This window comes from Capra hircus, chromosome 1 (genome assembly GCF_001704415.2).
Source record: "Capra hircus breed San Clemente chromosome 1, ASM170441v1, whole genome shotgun sequence".
In the NCBI taxonomy this organism is placed as follows: Eukaryota; Metazoa; Chordata; class Mammalia; order Artiodactyla; family Bovidae; genus Capra; species Capra hircus.
The window spans coordinates 94,363,354-94,382,826 of record NC_030808.1 but is presented as its reverse complement, the minus strand read 5'-3'; the positions used below and the strand labels follow the sequence as shown (position 1 = coordinate 94,382,826).

Genomic DNA, 19,473 nt, shown 5'->3' with positions numbered 1-19,473 from the left:
GAGTCCCCTGGACTGCAAGGAGATCAAACCAGTCAATTCTAAATGAAATCAACCCTGCATATTCATGGGAAGGACTCATGATGAATCTCCAGTTGTTTGACCGCCTGATGCAAAGACCCTGAAACCGGGAAAGACTGAAGGCAAAAGGGAAAGAGGGTGATAGAGGATAAGATGGCTAGATAGCATCACCTATTCAATGGATATAAATTTGAGCAAACTCTGGGAGATAGTGAAGGACAGGGAAGCCTGGCATGCTGCAGTTCGGGGTCATAAAAAGTCAGACACCACTTAGTAACTGCTGAATGAATGGCTTATATTGCTGACTATACTTTCTTTCACTGTTGCTTCAAATTCCTGCTTTCTCAGAAACTTTACTCCTTATCATTTTCTATTTGGGCTCTTCACAGACAGGAAATAGGAATCCTGGGCCAAAGCAAGCACATTTTGCTGGTTGGTCCTATTGATGATGATGCCTTATTTGAGAAGTAGGATGTACGGGGAAAATTTCCTGTCTGGTTTTTATCACCAATACTCTTTATTGTGGAAGCTGTCCAGGGGCTTTGAATTACTCATCATCAATTCACTTAGCAATTATGAGAGTGTTTATTTTCTGCCAGGTACTTTTAGGAGCTGGGTACACAGCAGGAAGCCCACAGACTTCCTTCCTCCCCTCACAGAGCTTCCAACCTAGCAGAGGAGACCATTACTTAGAGAGAGAAACTATTTAGAAGGAATAAAATAAACAATCGCCAATAGCAATATGTTCTATGGAGGGAAAAATCAGGGTAGAATGAGAGAGGAAAATAGGGGTGAGATAGAAATTAGACTGGGTGGTTAAAACAAGAGGTTTCTAATCACAGACACCTAACCTGTTTGATGAACGTACAAGAAGTTCTCGTCTCATAAGGCACCAACAACTGCCAACAACTGCAGTGTTTCTTTCAAACTTTAAGCAAAGAAATACTTTCTGAAGCAGCACTTTAGGAACACAACAAGAAAAACAGAAATTTCTTTAAGTTGGTCTAAGGCAAAAAGCATCTAAAACCAAACAACAGTAGAAAGACAAACTGTTTTTCAATCAAATTATGTATTTGGCCACTAGAATTTAAATGTTATTCTACTAGTCTGTACCACAGAATATTTTTAATAAGTAGTTTAAAGCTTATTTCACCAAGTAGTACATATTCCTGAAAAATCATATACTGGTTGTATGTTTTCATTATCATATTGGCTTACTTAAAGTTACCATAATTAAAACAGTGAAATATATCTTAATGACACAAGACTGAGACTAGTTCCACCTATGTCCTAGTTATGCAAAGATCTCCTTTACATGTTTCATAGCTCTCTGAAATACAAAAGAAAGAACTCCTGGGTATGTGTCCATGCTGTCCCATCTGAGGGATTTGCACCTGCTGTTTTCTTTTCCTGGAATGCCCTTCTATCCACATCTGTGTGATGTGCTTCTTTTCATCCTTCCAGACTCAGCTGATCTTGCACTCTCTCTGGGATCCTCTGCCTGAGTTCCCCCGTGGCACACACACAGAGGCTTCTCTGCTGGGCTCCCACAGCACCCACTACGAACCATAGCACTTAGTAGGCCTTGTTGGAAGTGTTTCCTTGGTTTTTCCAAACTAGAAATGTGAGCACTTCAAGGTCTCCACAATGTGTGACACCTCCTGGGTGATCAATAAATTGCTGAAAGCATACTGGCACTTTAGAGAAAGCACAATGCACCATTTTCCTCCATAAACAGAAACAGAAAGAAGTGTAACAGAGCATAACACTATACATTAAGCATCATTTCAGTGGTTATAAAAGACCTTAAGGAAACCTAGCTCTCCCACATGCACTAAAAACCACAAGAACCAATCTTTAATGAGACATCTTTAAGGATCACAAGTATACGGAACTTAAAACATGCTACCCAGGACTGTTTCAGGTTCTCCGAAATCTGAAAATGGAAATAAAATTAAACAAAAACAAAAAATGGGGATGGGGAAGACAATGGCAGAAGATATTTAATCACTAACAACAATCAAATAAAATTCCAACTTTTTAATCAAATTCTAAGGTTTTCCCCAAAACATGCTTTTAGGGAGCCAGGAAATCATGTTACTGTTTTAGAGTAATTGAAAATCATTTCTAAACAGGTTCCTTCTGTAGACATGACCAATAACAATGTTCTTTTCATCCAAGATACATCTTCATTTAAGTTGCAAGATGGTGCCATTTGGATTGGCTATGTGAGGCAATCAGACAGAAGGTATTGGTTTTGGTCAGTAGGCGCTTCTATGGCCACTAAGCCCTGAATCTGGCACACTCTGTGTCTGGTAAAATTCTGGCCCACTCTCCTTGATGAACATACAGTACATGCATTTAAATTGTACACTGCTAATTACAGAATTAATAGGCATCAATCTGTAGGGAGCAAGTTTAATATTCATCTGGTGTGACCCTCATTGGGAAGCAGACAGGAAAAGCTACTTAGTCTATAAGAGTTCAGATTTTAAAATATGTTTCCACATAGTTGAATCAACCAACCCAAATTTAAAGATAGTCATTTGAGGAAGAAGAGCTTCTTGACTTTTTATTTCCTCTTGTTTCTTAGTTTTATAAATATATTTTTTATTTTCAAATATACATTTACTTCTTTAATGTAATACTAGTAGTTATATATTGATAATTTTTATATATTTATATATAAACCTATTTAGCACCTCAGTAATATACATTGGTAAACTCCATGTCAGGTTCTTTTAATTACAAGCTATGAAGGAGTTTTTGGCTATCTTCTGTCATAAGTGATAGCTCAGTAATAACACAGCCAAAGTCAAAACATTATTTTTGGCAAACATCCTTGAAATCATTCCAACAAAGAGGCAAAAGGTTGAGACGCTGAAATGTAAAAGCCACTGTTAACTGAAAGTACGTTTTGTGGCTGATCCACTAAAAGGTCCACCAGGATGCCTAAGGAAAGGGCTTGATTCCATCCTCAGATTTCTCATTTCTCAGAAAACTGACACAGTTGACCACCCCCTCCTGGTGGAGCCTTTGTGGGTTTTGGTTTCTTTGACACTCTGTTTCCCTAGTTTTCCTTTGTTCCACGACTGCTCTGTCTCCTTTGTTGGCTCCACCTCTTCTTGCCAACTCTAAAACCACTCTCTTATTCAACCCTGTTTCCTTAGGGGATTCCAGGTCTTTAGGGAATTTCAATTACATTGACCTGCCAACAAGTTTCTCCTATTTCTTATATTTCCTTTATATTGGTGGTGTTTTAGTCGCTAAGTGATGTTTGACTCTTTTGCAACCCAATGGACTGTTTCTTCTGTCCATGAGATTTCCCAGGCAAGTATATTGGAGTTGGTTGCCATTTCCTTCTCCATTCCTTTATATTACTTGCCACATATTTTTGGCTTAGGGTTTTAACTCTAGGAAGGCCAAGTGCTGTTTGTTTTGTGAATTGCTATAAGCCCAGAGCCTGACATTTACTCATTACTCAATTAAACCAATGATAGAGGCCATGGTGAATTTCTTTTATTATGGTGGTCAAACTGAAGACATCTGCCTTTAGTAACTTTAAAGGTCAAAGTTATATTTTCCAACTTTATAGGTCAGATTTCTGAGCCCAAAAGATAGCAATCATTTGAGCAAATTCAAAGCCCTTTGTTTAGGAAAGTATCAACCCTGCTTGCAAGTGCTTCTTCACTATCTTCACAAGTGGCAGATGGCTCACCAACAGGGCAGAATTCAAGTAAAGGACTTTCACTTATGTAACAAAATGTCACGTCACCAACTGTACCTTAGATTCTTAAAGTCTAAGGAACTCTTTTCAGGTGACACATATTATGCTAAAACGAATGAATATCTTGGTAGAGTCTGATAAAGATCTTTGACATAAGACAGTAATGGTCTAAAAGACTGCAATTTCTTCAGTTTTTAGAGTACTAACTTCAAAGCCAGACTGCTTGAATTAGCGTTCTGGCTCTAGGAGTATAATCTGGGCAAGTTACTTAACCTCTCTGTGCCTCAATCTTTACATTTTTAATATAGGAATAATAGTACTTAATCACAGGGTTGTTATAAAGATTGAGTTAATATATATGTGAAACGGTTAGATGGTATATGTTACCTCTATGATGATGACTCACATATCCAGGTAGAACATCAGCAAACTAAGCCCATAGATGCCAAAATTTTAACTACAGGAAGAGGTTTTTCCTTCTTGCTATATACCAATTGCTATGCTAAGAATGTTACATACACAATCACATTTATCATGGAAAAAGCAGAGGAATTCCAAAAAGCATCTACTTCTGCTTCATTGACTACACTAAAGCCTTTGAGAGTGTGGATCACAACAAACTGTGGAAAATTCTTAAAGAGAATACCAGACCACCTTACTTGCCTGCTGGGGTCCAGCCCTGGTGGACCCAGGGTAATTCGAAGGGGAGATGATGTGGCATCTTAGAAAGAATTATTTAATTAGAAATATAAGAGAGATTAGGAAAAAATAGTATAGTAGGAAAATTTAGTGGAGAAAAGAGGCTGAATAACTTGGTTTATGTGGAGAACTAATAAAACCTCAGGACAAGAGGTTTGCACCATCTACATTAGGCCACCGGCACCCTTTTGAATAGAGGAGGGTGCCCCGCCTTGGGCTCCCTCTCTCGTGGGTCTTAGAAGCCAGGGCAAGTAAGTATACATGGTGAGCCTCCATGCCCCAGATGGGAATTCAGCCTGAAAAGGAGAGGGAGGGAGAGGGAGGAAGAGAGAGAGACATGGGGGAAACCAGTCTTTCCAGTGACTGGCCCATCCTCTATTGTCCAGAAAGGCCTTTTATACTTTTGATTGTACATAGAGATCAATGGATAAAACAAAATTATGCAGCGTCAGCAGCCCTGACTCTTATCGAGACCAGGCTTTCTCTCTGCATACCCAGTTGTATACACAAGTCTTAGGTGATTTACATCATCTTCTGGCCAGAAGGCCAATTAACATTTTACGGCCCTTTTCTGATAAGGGTCTGTCAACCAGAGAACTTATTTGTGTTGTTCTTCCCAAAGTCTGGTGCCACTCTCAGAAAGCACTAAATAAAGTTACATTCTTACATAGAAAGGACACAACAATTTATAACAATAAAAGAAGTACAGTGATTTATAACAAAGAGAAAAGTAATTAACTCAAAAGTCTAGTGTTGCTAACATCAAAACTACTATATTCCTTTTTCTATATCCCAATTACATTGATTAATATCCTTCAGGTGTCTAAAAGATAAAGAATATGGAGGCCTGGCAGCAGTCATTGACTCAACAGTGAAACCTGTCACCAATATAATTTTTAGCTCTTTAAAAAAGGCTTTGTATCTTTAAGATGCTTAAAGCTTCGTGCCTCTCGCGGTTGGGGGGCCGTAAACAATCACAAGTTGTAAAAGTCCGGACAGACCAGTCAGGTAAGTTAGAAAGCTATCAGAGGGGTTTAAGCCAAGACATTCTTTTTATATGCAGGAGACTGTTAACTGGAGCCCTAAGTTAATTCCTTTTAGAGGAAGGTGATTGGGGATGGCCCCCTGTTATGTCAGAAGAGTGGAAAGCACAGTACAATAAGGCAGGCAGACTCTGGTTTTGCGGGGTAGATATTCAAGAAAACCCAGGGGGAACCCCTGAAGCCAGATCACGCCTTTGTGTATGTCTGGCTTCCTTCCTCATGACCTTTGCCATGAGCGAGATTCCTCACGCTGGCTCCCAGCACTTGCCTCCTGAGAAACCTGTATGCAGGTCAAGAAGCAACAGTTAGAACCGGACATGGAACAACGAACTGGTTCAAAATTGGGAAAGAAGTATTTCAAGGCTGTATATTGTCACCCTGCTTATTTAACTTATATGCAGAGTACATCATGTGAAATGCTGGGCTGGATAAATCACAAGCTGGAATCAAGATTGCCGGGAGAAATATCAACATCCTCAGATATGCAGATGATATCACTCTAATGGCAGAAAACAAAGAAGAACTAAAGAGCCTCTTGATGACAGTGAAAGAGAAGAGTAAAAAACCTAGCTTAAAACTCAACATTCAAAAAACTAAGATCATGGCGTCCAGTCCCATTACTTCATGCCAAATAGATGGGGAAAAAATGAAAACAGTGGCAGATTTTATTTTCTTGGGCTCCAAAATCACTGCAGATGGTGACTGCAGCCACAAAATTAAAAGACGCTTGCTCCTTAGAAGCAAAGCTATGACAAACCTAGACAGCATATTAAGAAGCAGAGACATCACTTTACTGACAAAGGTCCATATAGTCAAAGCTATGGTTTTTCCAGTAGTCATGAATGGATGTGAGAGTTGGACCATTAAGAAGAGTAAGCACTGAAGAATTGATGCTTTTGAATGGTGGTATGGAGAAGACTTCTGAGAGTCCCCTGGACAGCAAGGAGATCAAACCAGTCAATCCTAAAGGATATCAACCTTGAATATTCATTGGAAGGACTGATGCTGAAGCTGAAGCTCTAATACTTTGGCTACCTGATGCAAAGAGCTGACTCATTGGAAAAGACCCTGATGCTGCAAAAGACTGAGGGCACAAGGAGAAAAAGAGGATGAAATGACTGGATGGCATCACCAACTCAATGGACATAGTTTGAGCAAACTCTGGGAGAGAGTGAAGGACTGAGAAGCCTGGCATGCTACAGTCGATGGGGTTGCGAATAATTGGACACAACTTAGCAATTGAACAATAAAAACAACAAGTCTTGAGGGAAGCACTGTCATTATTCCACTTTTATAGATAAGGAAACTAAACCTTTTAAGTTTTAAGTTACTTAAGAGTTTAAGGAACTTGCCCTGTTAGTCTCATGACTAGTAAATGGTAAAGTTATGATTTAAGCCCAGCAGCAGGAGCCAACAGCAGGCCAGGTAAAAATGATCTACAGTTGTATAGAAATCCACGAATTTAAGAGCAGAAGCAGATTGACAAGAATAAAGGTGAAAATTAAAAAATAAAAAACTGCACACTACTATTGGAGTATACTGCAGACGACTGCCAAAAATCAGATTAGGACCAAACATATTTATTTTGTGACAGCTTATTATTCCAAGTGTTTTACATATTAACTACTGTGGGATGATGACAAACAATAAAGCTTTGTATACATTATCATTTGCAACCTTCAAAATAACTTCAGGAGCTAAGTATCATGACCAGTTACTAGATTAGGAAACACTCATAGGTTAAATACAAGGTCATAGTCACACAGCTAGTATAGCTCAAGTTGGGATTTGAGCATAAGTCTCCCTGACCCCCAAATCCATGCTCTAGAACACTATGAAAATGGAACCCCAAATTCTGTAAATATACCACCAGTACCATGAAGTTCAAATAAGGATTGATAAGTCAATTAAATATGGGACTCAATTAAATATTCTTTCTTTAAAATTCAAAATACATGTCAGTATGATAGGGATTCTGAAATGTTTCACCGTTAAAAAAGAAATCCTGATTAACTCTGTTTAACTCGGCATTTCCTAGTCTTACTTACCATGGAACACTTTTCAATGGGTAACATATACTAAAACCCTCTAGGACTAAAATTTGTAAACAGTAGATAGCAGGCTCCTTGCCCACGAGATGCTTTTTCAATGTGGATTTACACAAAAGATTTGTGGGTGGAATAAGAAGGGGAAGAAGGGAGACTGAACAGTCTAACGGGAAGCTGTGGAAGACAGCGGAAAGGGTTATGGAAATCAGCAGACCAGGTTCACAGCCAGACTCCCAGTCAGTCCCATGTCTGTGAACCACTCAACCTCACTGAGTTTCTATCTCCCTTAACTGAGGACATTAACTACTATTTCACAAAGTGACTGTGTTTATTATTCAATAAATGTATCTATTATTATGCAGACACCTACCAGTAATCTTATTCTATTAAAAGTCAATCATCTTTTAAAAGCAAAATTGATTTGTCTTGCGAAGAAAATCAAGGAAGCAGGGATTATGGCTCCTCTGGACTTGCTTCTCTCCAACAGCCATGAAATGGAAGTGACTGAAACCTTAGGATAGAGTGACTCTATTTTAGAACTGATGCATAAAGTAGCAACAGTGAAATAAACATCTTGTGTTTTAGGAAAGTAGACTTCAGAATGGTCAAGAAAAAGGTAATTTGTGTCCCAGGGCAGGGACAATATTATAGGACAGATGGCACAGAAAAGTGTCAGCCAAATTAATTTCTCATGGGGCATTCATCAATTATCCATTCTGGAGAAAAGAGAAAAAGAGAATGATAACAAATGAATGTGGGAATTTGCCAGTTATCTTTTAAGGAGGTGGCCTGTAGTATAACTAACATTTAGCTAGAAACACATGATTCATTACAAATTCAAAAACAGCCATAAATCTACAAAAACATTCTGAGGAAATAAAAAACCCAGAAAACAGCAAGGCTTGCAAAAAACAAACAAACGAAAAAATTGCAAAGGACAACAAAAAGCCATTTTTGGAAAGTTCAGAGTCAGAAGCACAAGAAAGCACCAGTTTTGGTGTTTGGGGCAAATGAAGTAACAGGGAGGACTGAAAGAAAGCAGAACTATGAATTCTTACTTCCTCTAACATGCATTATCTTCAAAGCCCTCTCCCCACTCAAAAACCCAAAAACCAAAAATACTAAAATAGTAAGAGAAAAATTATGTCTATGATAGGTGAGGAAGCTTATGATTTGGTGGGGAGTTTGTATGTAAAGAAATATCAACATTAGGAAACATACAAGGGCCATAAAAGAAAAACAAAATGCTAGCAGAGTATGAAGGAGAGAGAGATGAAGGTTGACTGGGGAAAGGGGGGAAGTTTCCAAAAGAAATTATCTTTGAGTGGGTGTTGAAAGATGTGTGGGATGTTGGCTAAAGTAAGAGGGTGGGAGGGCATGTGAGGCAGAGGTGACGACAGGAGGAGAGGTGTCACGATGGTCATGGGGACACTGTGAGGCTAGATTCAGCAGAGTGGTACCAGTTTGGAGCAGGCCCTAAGTGCCAAAGAACTCAGTGCTTTCATTCTGCCGCTATCCTAGGGAACAGGAATTCCACCGGTGTGAGGGGTGGGAGCTGGTTTCCTGGAGGATTAACAGTAAAATCTGAGCACAGCAGGGAGCACAGAAATCATTCCACAACTTTGAGTTGATTATGCTGATGAATGCATGTCACATAAATGCAGGCTGAGCATACGTCCAAATTCGTCTGGGAATAGTTCTGGTTTCAAATGGTTGTCCTGCCATGATTATTAATAGCAACCCCTATTACTCTCGGACATGGCATGGTTTGAATAATAAATTTTGAGGCTACCCTAGGTACATGGAACTTGGGGACAATCTCTCTGTGTTTAGTAGCAATATACATGTATTTAAATAGTTACAAACTATAGGGCTTCCCAGGTGGTGCAATGGTAAAGAATCTGCCTGCCAAAGCAGGAAACACAAAAGATGTGAGTTCAATCCCTGGGGTTGGGAAGATCCCCTGGAGGAGAGCATGGCAACCCACTCCAGTATTCTTGCCTGGAAAATTCAATGGACAGAGGAGCCTGGTAGGCTACAGTCCATGTAATAGCAAAGAATGACTGAGTGACTGAGAATACAAACGATAGGAAAGAGCTTCCTTACAGTTTGCATGCTGTACCATTAGCAGCCAACAGATAGGCTGTTAACGGGTTGCAGATGAGCTATAAGACACTGAAAATTAGGTGTTTTATAGAGGTAAAAACTTAAAAGCATTTTTTATAACTATTCAAAATCTATCAGAGTTGGCATTCTCTTTGAGAACCCTCTGTATAATTTTCTTTATGAATCCTGTGAATTCTGTCATTCAAGTCCTTACAGATTCCCCTAGTATTTCCTCTATGTTCCTCTGGCGTGTTTTACAAAGGTCATCAAATCTCTTACAGGAAAAAAGACTGGAAAACACCAGTGTAGATTTATTTAATAGCAGGAGATCAAAAAAAGTCAGGATACAATGTACCTGTAATAAAGTTATCGTGCGCATACCCACATGCATACCTGCAGCTATGAGTACCCGTCAGGGAGACAGCACCAGAGACAAAAACGGGCAAGTCCATCACGCAGGACTTTGTTTTCAGGTCACTTGGCCCAGCAGTGAAAACACGAAATTAAGAGTCTAGTGATTTTCATTCCAGTCCTGTTTTGCGACTATTACTCATGTGAACTTGGGAGTATCATTGACCCTTTCAGAACCTGTTTCCTCACTCAACAAATGGAAATAACTAACATCAGGTGGTTATTTATTGTAAAAATAAAATGAGATCATGTAAGTGAAACCCTCTGTAAAACCTGCAGTGCTATAAAAATGTAAGGTATAACCAAAGAATTATGTTCTTCAGGGTCTCATTCTCTTAGGGCTGGCCTTCTCTTCCTCTCACTGGTGAGCTCCTGGGGTTTTCTTGGTAGGATCCCCCAGTCCTCCTCTCACTCTAAACACATTCATTCCCACTGCTCCCACCATTACCCATTCACTGACCTCTGCCAAGCCCATATCTTAAGCCCAGCTCTCTCTCTCTCCCCCAGATTCTGGTCTATATATGCAAACTATTTATGAACAGCTACCCTTAAATTGGTCCCATGGACTTCAAAGCGAGGTACCAAACTCTATGACCTTCACCCTCAGACCTGCTCCTTTTCCTAATCAGGCTCATCATCACCATTCACTCAGTTACGGCAGAGTCTGTCCCGGAAGTCATCTTTGACTCCTTTCTCTCCTTTACTCTTGTAGTCAGCAACTCTGGCCAGCCTCACTCCAAACCCATCCCATTTTATTAGTTCATGCTCTCCCCTCTCATCTGGATAATTGCTTCTCAAGTGGTCTTTTCCCTCATTTATTTTCTTAAACTCTAGTCTCTATACTGCCACTGAGAAAACTGTTCCCAAATACAGATCTGACCATGTGATTTCCCTGCTAAAATCCTTTCAGCAGCTCCTTTCCTGGCCCACAGAACACTTCATTACCTGGTCTGTGCTTCCTTTCTACCTCACCTCTCTGGCTTCTGAGCTTTACACTCCAGCCTCTCGGAACTACTTTTAGGGCCTTAGCTTGTAACATCTTCTCCCACTGGAACATTCCCTTTGTCTGGGATGCCCTTTTTCCCCTCGTTTCTCTCCTTCTTCTCTTCCTTACCTCTTTCACTAGGCTGGCTCCTATGGAAAGTCAACCTAACATAATGGTTGAGCTCTTAAACTCACAGTAACACAGGCTCCACCTCTTACAAGCTTTGTTATCAAAAGCAAGTTACTTTTCTTTATAGTTCAGTTTCCTCCTTTATAAAATAAGGAAAATAAGAACATCTATCTCATAGAACTATAGCACAAACTAAATGAACTGTATGTAAAGGACACAGCACAGTATCTGGCACAGAGTAAATGCTCAGGATATGCTTAATAGATGTTATTTTTACTGTAAATGAGCTTCCCTGGTGGCTCAGATGGTAAAGAGTCTGCCTGCAGTATGGGAGACCCAGGTTTGATCCCTGGGTCAGCAAGATTCCCTGGAGAAGGAAATGACAACCCACTCCAGTATTCTTGCCTGGAAAATCCCATGATCAGAGGAGCCTGGCAGGCTACAGTCCATGAGGTTGCAAAGAGTTGGACATGACTGAGCGACTTTCTTTCGTTACTGTAAATGCTCATTCAGCCTTGATAATTCAGAGCTGATATCAGTGTGAAAGGGAAACATCTGCTCCTGATGCTAAGGTCAACACTGTAGTTGTTGTTTAGTTGCTCGGTCATGTCCGACTCTTTCAGACCTCATTGACTGTAGCCCGCCAGGCTCCTCTGTCCATGGGATTTCCCAGGCAAGAATACTGGAGTGGGTTGCCATTTCCTTCTCACAGGTTAACATTAGATGTCCTTTTTAAGGCAGCAATCCATAAATGCCTCTATCATAATTCTTCTATCATTCAAGTCACATTCTGTAACTGTCAGTAGACTTATCTCCCTTCACTGGACTGTAAACTCGTAAAGATTAGACATGTGTTTTATTGTTTCATCAACTCCTAGCATTGTTGTTCATTGAATTAATGATGACTTCGGAATTTTAACTTTATTAAGGATAGGATATTAGGCTAGGATATCGATTTTATTTTGGAAACACTAAAAGACTTAAAATTTCATACTATGACACATCTTAGGCTAGGTAGGGAAGATAGTTAGGCCTGTCACCATGAAATTTAATTACACGTCTTCCTTTATAAACATAAATGAAGGAGAAAATAAATGGTAGACAGTTACCGTATAGTTTCATTTGTAAGTAAAAGTAAACATATGCTCACTAATTTAAAAGAAGTAATTGTGCATTAATAGGACGGTTAAGAACAATTATTACACTTTCACACCTCAGAAATATTTTCATATCAAGCTCAAGCCACATGTTAGCAATAGGATATCACACTAAAATAAAGTAATAAGGTTGGCATTTCTGTGCTCAGAGCCATATTTGTAGAGTTTTAGGAAGAGTAAAAAGGAAACTGGCTAAACCTCAATACAAAATAAAAAGTTAAAAGAATAAAGAATTAAAAGGAGAACTACAAATTAGGCATTATCTTACACACTTGTATTTGAATCAACCTGACTTTAATATTTGATTGGATCCACCAGCAGGTTCTGTCTACCAAGACCAACTCATTTTGCTCACTTGTCAGAACTAATACTAATCAAACTATTCTTAAAGCCATTCTGCTGCCAGGTGTGTTTAAAGAAAATTTCACTTAATCAGCTAAAAATTACTGTGCTTAGTGAGTGAAATCTCTAATTTAGATGAAGAAATATGTGTCAAGGCAAGTCTAGAAGGCAATAAGCAACGCTTATTGTATACTAACGTTTTAAAGTTAAATTTAGGAGTAAACATTCCAGTTCATGAATGCTTATGAAGAAGGTCACCAAGCTGGAGTTCTGCATGGCATCCAGCTGAGCTGTCATTCAAAGCATACCCACACAGCCCAAAGACACATCATGCACAGAGAATTCAGGTGTGGTCACATTCGATTTCAACAAGTTCGAGGACATTTTACAGGATGAAAAATCTTGCTCAACTAGTCCAAAATCACTGTTATTTATAAGAAACAGGGGAAGCATTCAGAAGAAATATCAGCTTCAATAATCTTTCTTTCACATTATGTCACTGAAAGGATACATAGGATAAGAACTAGAAAGTTAAGAGGTGATTGAGGTAAGAAGTCACACTCTAGCCCTTTATTACCTTCAGTCATCATCTTTACCACCCCCTCTAAACTGTACAAAACCACTCCCTCCTATGAGCTCCTGTAACTGTACCTCTTCTGTGATACTTGTCAGCTCTTGCCTTTTTAATAGCTATACATGAGCATAGCTTCTTCATCATACTAAGCTGCAATTTCTGTGGGTCAGACTCACACACTAAGCTTTCAATCTGTGTTACATTTAAGTGACTGTACATGAAACCTGCTATCATGATAGCGGTCAAAGGATCCAAGATGCCTTTTTTAAAAAAAATCTATTTTAGGGAATTCTCTAGTGGTCCAGTGGTTAGGGCTCAGAGCTTTCAGTACCTCAGTGCCATAGCTGGAGTTTCACCTTTGGTCAGATCCCACAAGCCACACGGCACAGCCAAAATAGAAAAGAAAATAAAATTATTTTCTTCATAGAACAATTACTGAAATACTAGTCACATTGATATGTATGTGCATTTCAATTCCACTTTAGAAGTAGAAAACCTACTACAAAAAAAGTTTTTAATTAATTTCTTATTTCATGATCATTGCAGAAAAACTAGACTATACAGATGGGAAACCTGAAGATAGAATCTTATGGACCAGAAAAAAAATCAGTATATTTTAAATTATGTCCTGCTTTTTCTATAAATCTATATATAGATTTATAAAGCTATCTGTTTTGATGTATAGATATTTCAAATGGTATAATGGCATATATGCTTTTTGTAGCATTTTCTCACTTAAAGCCCAGTATAAATCACTTGTACATAATTAAACTTTATTTTTACAACTTAATTTTTTGACTGCATAGTTTCCAAAATATGGGTTTACCATATTTACATAGTCTCTTACAGTTCTTAAATTTTTTTAAATAACACTGAAAATAGAAAAAAGAAAAGAAAGGTTGCTGAACGTTCTCTCATATATTTCTTAAATGGCAGTGATTTTGGACTAGTTTAAAAAGATTATTGTACCTATGAAATATTTCTATCTTTATAGCTATAGTTTTGACTATATGCATAATTACGTGAATTCATCCAGAGGGATTGTTGGGTCAAAGAATAAATACTTCCACAGCTTCCCATGGACACTGCCAAACTGCCATCAAAAAAGTTGTTAAAATTTACATTTTTTCCAGCAGTGTATACTTCTCAGTATCTCTACCTGTACCAGGATTTCCATTTTATAAAAATTTTTGCTTGCACAGCATTTTTAAATGTCTTCAAAATGTCCACCAAACTCCTTCCTTTTGTTCCCCTAATCTTCATCTACATCTCTCTCCACTGCCCTTCCAAGACTATTTTTGTCTGTGTTTTTCCACTGTTCAAGTCTTATGATGGCTTTGCTATCACACTGAAAGATGCCTAGCTATTTTATCACCTTAGAGCCAAAGTATCAGATTACTAATCTGATAAACATGCTAAAGTAAAGGGCTCCTTTCCAGCAACATGTATGCAATATAACTTGAACAGTTTAAGAAAAATATAATCTACATCAGCAGTGTATTTAACTTACAGAGTAGTGGTTATCAGTTTTTGCTGCACACTGAAATCACCTTGGGAACTGTTTAAAATACTGCTTCCTGGGACTCCTCTCCCAGAGATTCTGCACAAATTTGGTATACATTGTTAATCGGGCATTAGGATTTTTGAAGCCTTCCTAGCTGACTCTAATGTAGCATCTGTGTTTGAAATGACTTGAGAAAGATCCTAAGTAGCTTCTTCTTAGGTAATATTGAAGGACCCCAAGGAAGAAAAGCACAATGAACATAATCTCCATACTGACTTATCTGCAGAAGATAAAGGAGATGAGAAGGGACAGGGAGTGGTGAAGCATTTGCCAATGACAACAGAATAAAAGTAGCATTCAATTTTTTTTCTTTTTGGCCACATCACATGGCATCTTAGTTCCCCAACCAGGGATCAAACCCATGCCCCCTTCAGTGAAAGGCGCAGAGTCTTACCACTGGACCGCTAGGGAAGTCCCAAGCCTTCACATTTCTTGATATTAGGCAGGTGCCTGCTGTATTAGGAAATTGACCAAGCCTTACCACTGAAGTAGCTTTTCTAATGGAGCCAATCAATTCAAACTAAAATGATGTGGACAACAAACTTTATGCCAGGCAATTTAGTGGTAGCAGTCCAGGTTTCAACATTTATTGTTTCAACAAAGTTAAGCAGTACTACAGATTTTCCCCACAACCCACAGTGGCCCTTTGGGACAATACTTAGAAGAATATTGGAGTGGGTTTCCATTCCCTTCTCCAGGGGATCTTCCCAACCCAGGGATTGAACCCGGGTCTCCCGCATTGTAGGCAGAAGCTTTTACCGTCTGAGCCACCAGGGAAGTTCACTTAGAAGAATAACTACAACCAATTCCAGCTATTAAAATACATTACAGCACTCTTACAAAGCATCAATAGCTATCAGCCCTATTATACAAGGAAAGCTGAGGGTCAGAGAAGGTTGGTTAATGGGCTGGCCTTGCAGCCAGCAAGTGGCCTGGCTGAGGAGGGATTCAGGGAGGCATGACTGACAGTCATGCTCTGTTTCCTACCAAGTGTCAAGCACATTGCCTTTTCCCCAGGACAATTTGAAGCGACACTGGTAAACTGCTTTCCTGGGTAGAATATGCTTTCTTGTGGGCTGAATGATCTTTCTGATGTTTTACAGTTCTGAAGACAAATGATAAGAGCCACTTGTGTGCTAACCCAACTCCAACCAGTGTCCAGTGAGGATACTCTGCTACCTTATCTGTCTCTGTGACCTGGCACTATAAACATTATCATTCCCAAACACCAGCTAAGGGCACACTCTGCAGATGACCGTAAGGTCTAAAGGCCTTACTGGACTGGTTGCTTTGTTGGGGAAGAGAGACATTTTTCCAATCACGGCTTTTTTTCAAATTAGTTATGATAGGGAAGATTTCCTTGGATCAGAAAGGCAAGAATAATCTCTGTGGCCAACACAGTGACTTATTTTTTCTTTCTTTCTGTTTTTCTTATCATTAGGCATTATTCTTTTTACTGCAGAAGGCCATTTAAGCCACCCAGGTAAATATCATTGTATCCCAGAATCTTTAAAGAGTGCTACTCCCCAGCAACAAAATTTCTGGAGGAAGAGAGTGATTGCAGAGCATCCTGCACAAGACTGCCTTTCTTGGAGCCCATGCTAGAGAAGGGGATGGTCTTTCTTTCGTCTTGTCAACATTGTAGTAAGCAGGAGGGAAGGAAGAGGCTATTGCCTCATAGACTCTTCCTAAGAGAAAATGGGGGACTTGAGGGTGGAAACGTGGCTGGATTCAAGAATAGCAAAATCTTCCTATAAATGTGCTATAATACCCTAGTTAAGGGATTTGTGATAGGACAACGCCTCAGAGACTAGGTAATCCTACGCACAGCTGGAATGCACAGGGAAAAGGAATATCAATCCTCTAGGAAAATCCTATTTGTTTGTTTGTTTTTTCTCTCTCTCCTTAGCTGTCATTCTTTAAAGGAATTTACAAAAATAACCTGAGGTTAAAGCCCAAGGTTGGAGGAGGGGAGGAGTCTCCGTTTGGGAGGAGGGTAGGAGTTTAGATAGAGCAGGATGCTCAGAAAACCCTGTTTAGTCTTGCACAATCAGACTTGACAGCTGACTAGTCTAGATTTTAGATGGTCTGGCACTAAAAATAATGCCTCTTACATAGAATAAACCAGAAAGTTACATTTTTCTGTCTACGGGGTTAAAAAAAATACACACTCAAGGTACAGTAAAGAGAACTGTCACCCTGCCAGGCTAAGCCTGGATATCCTGACTCAGGCAAAGGTTAGCTCTTCTACAGTTAAGGACATAAACGGAAAGCTGCAGGGTGCAAAACAAGAGCATCATGCAAACACCTGCTGTCACTACCTCCACAGCCTCTCCCGCAGCCAGCCAGGCCTCTCCGCCTCCTTTGTTGGGCTGAGCTGAGGCGTGCCGGCCATGACGTGCAGATCTGTGCCATTCCCTAAGTACTGTGGGAGCCCAGGCTGCTGCCCGCGGCAATGGAGGGCTCCACTGTCGGACACAGTGCGAGATCACCATGCCAAGTCTGCTCTTAACGTGGCTGCATTCCCAGGAACCAGAGCCTTGCTACAACACTTAACTCGCTCTCTGCCGCCCTCTATGAGAGAACAAAATGGGGGGAGGGGTGGGTTATAAAACGCTGGAACCTTGATTTTTGACGTTGCAAACCAAGATAGAAGGTGACATTTAGGAAAGACGAAGGATTTAAACAGTCGTCAAATTCTGCTCAAGAACTTCACCTTCTCCGGTATCAACACAGACGAAGACACAGACCCAACCCGCTGGCTAGCCAAGAAGCGAATGCGACATCCTGAAAATGTCAGCCTGAAACACTTTAGAAAGCAATAGCTTTATTGCGCCACAAAAATACGCATCCCACGGGACAAAGGCCGGAAATTCTCTTTCCCCCTAAAATATTGCTTAAGAGAAGGGACAGAGAATCAGCCCTGGGCTGCGTCTCACCACTTGCTGTGCGCTCCGGAAAGTGGCGTCCAGCAGCATCAGCTTCCAGGGATCGGAGACGGAGCTGGGCAGAGGGATGTAGATGTAATAGGCAGCCAGTGCCACTAGGGCGGTAAGCAGGACACAGGACGACCTCATCCTCCTCCGGCTCGGCTGGCCTGCCGGACGGACGAGGAGGAAAGGGCAATACCACCCAAAGACCTCAAGCAAGTTTCTGCGAGGGCCAGCCGCTCATTCACCCGTTTCTTGTGTGCCCAGAGCCAATCAGAGGCGGCGTCGGGAGGAAGTCGGAGCGCTGACTTACCCCCTCCACTGTGTCCTTGCAGAGTGTTGCAGACACTCCAGGTTTGAGAAAGCTGTGGGGCTGTGCTGGGCGAAGAACAGCGGACTCCGGAGGACACAGGTGTGTATTGCACACCAGTGACCAAGGGCTTCCCTTCTGCAGGTTTCCAAACGGAAACAGTCCCGGAATAGTTTAAGTGCATTAAGTTTCCCTCTGTCTAAAGCACATCTGACTCAAAATGGAGTCAGATGTGAGAAAGATAATAAAACGATAGTAAAAATTCACTGACTTCTACAGCCAGATTTGCAACAGAATGTAAAGCCTATCTGATATGTAGTGAGAGAAGATAACAAATTCTTATAGCTCAAGCAAAGGATCAGCCAGTAGTATAATACATCAAGCACACAAATCTTGGTTTCCAGATCTCATTCTCCAGTCAAAAGAACCATGACTCTGCCATGGCTCCTTGGAGAAAAGACTGATTGTAGGGCTGAGGCAGGTAAAGTACAGGATGGACCTGATCTAGAAGATGAGGAAGTGCTAAAAAATGATGAGAACTTGGTCAAAAGGACACAGTTGGCAGCTTTAAGGGTCTTCCAATGTCAAAAACGGGGATAATTTTAGCATCAAAATAAATAATAATAATGGATTATAAACCATTAAATAAAATAAATATCTAGGAGTCTATACTAATATAAATAAATGGGAAAAACTATGTGAAAAAATTTCTTTCAGTGGGTCAGTGGTAACAGAAAAAATATTTGAATCCAGATTTCCTATTAAAGATAGGGGGAGGGGAGTGGATATAGAATGAGAGAGAGAGAGAGAGAGAACTTCAGCAGAATTACAACCGGAGATTCAGAAGGAAAAATTGGGAAGAACTGTTTTAAGGAGGTGGTTAGAGAATAACTCCAAAGCTATTGATCAAGGCCTTAAAACACCTGGCACATATAATTTTGCAACTTAATATAGTAATTTAAATTTAACCTAATCCAAAGTAATAAAATAATCATAAATTGGGGGCTGAAAATGAGATTATTGGGAAAAAGTTGGCCTCCTATTCAAAGTTTGGAAGAAAATACTTATGTGAAAGGTACACTTCAATGATGTTTCAAGCATTCAAGTTTGAGATAATCATTTTATATCTTTTTGTAGTTACACGTTAAACATATAACTCTGAACAGAAAGAGATATATTAATTTGTGGGTGTGTGTATGTACATAAAGTTAGAAGCTAGTCTCTGTGGGTGATTACAGATAATCCCAGAGCTATCAATAGAGTTGACAACTGCATTGATTAACATTTTAATTAATGTTAACATTAAGGATGACATTAATTTGCTTTCAGATAATCTGCAAAATAATTCAGAGTTTTACCTTATAGACTTTAATATTTTTCTCCTGAATTTTGATTGTATTCATAAAATCATAGATCTTAGAGCTGATGAC

General features: G+C 39.8%; 1 protein-coding gene across 1 annotated transcript in view; it reads right to left on the bottom strand.

Moving 5' to 3' along the window:
• Nucleotides 1–18,058, bottom strand: part of NCEH1 (neutral cholesterol ester hydrolase 1) — a 69,175-nt gene extending 51,117 nt beyond the window's left edge. Inside the window, exon 1 of the mRNA XM_005675307.3 lies at nucleotides 17,743–18,058. Coding sequence (XP_005675364.1) covers nucleotides 17,743–17,880 — 138 coding nt within the window. The 5' untranslated portion in view covers nucleotides 17,881–18,058. The remainder of the gene's footprint in view (nucleotides 1–17,742) is intronic.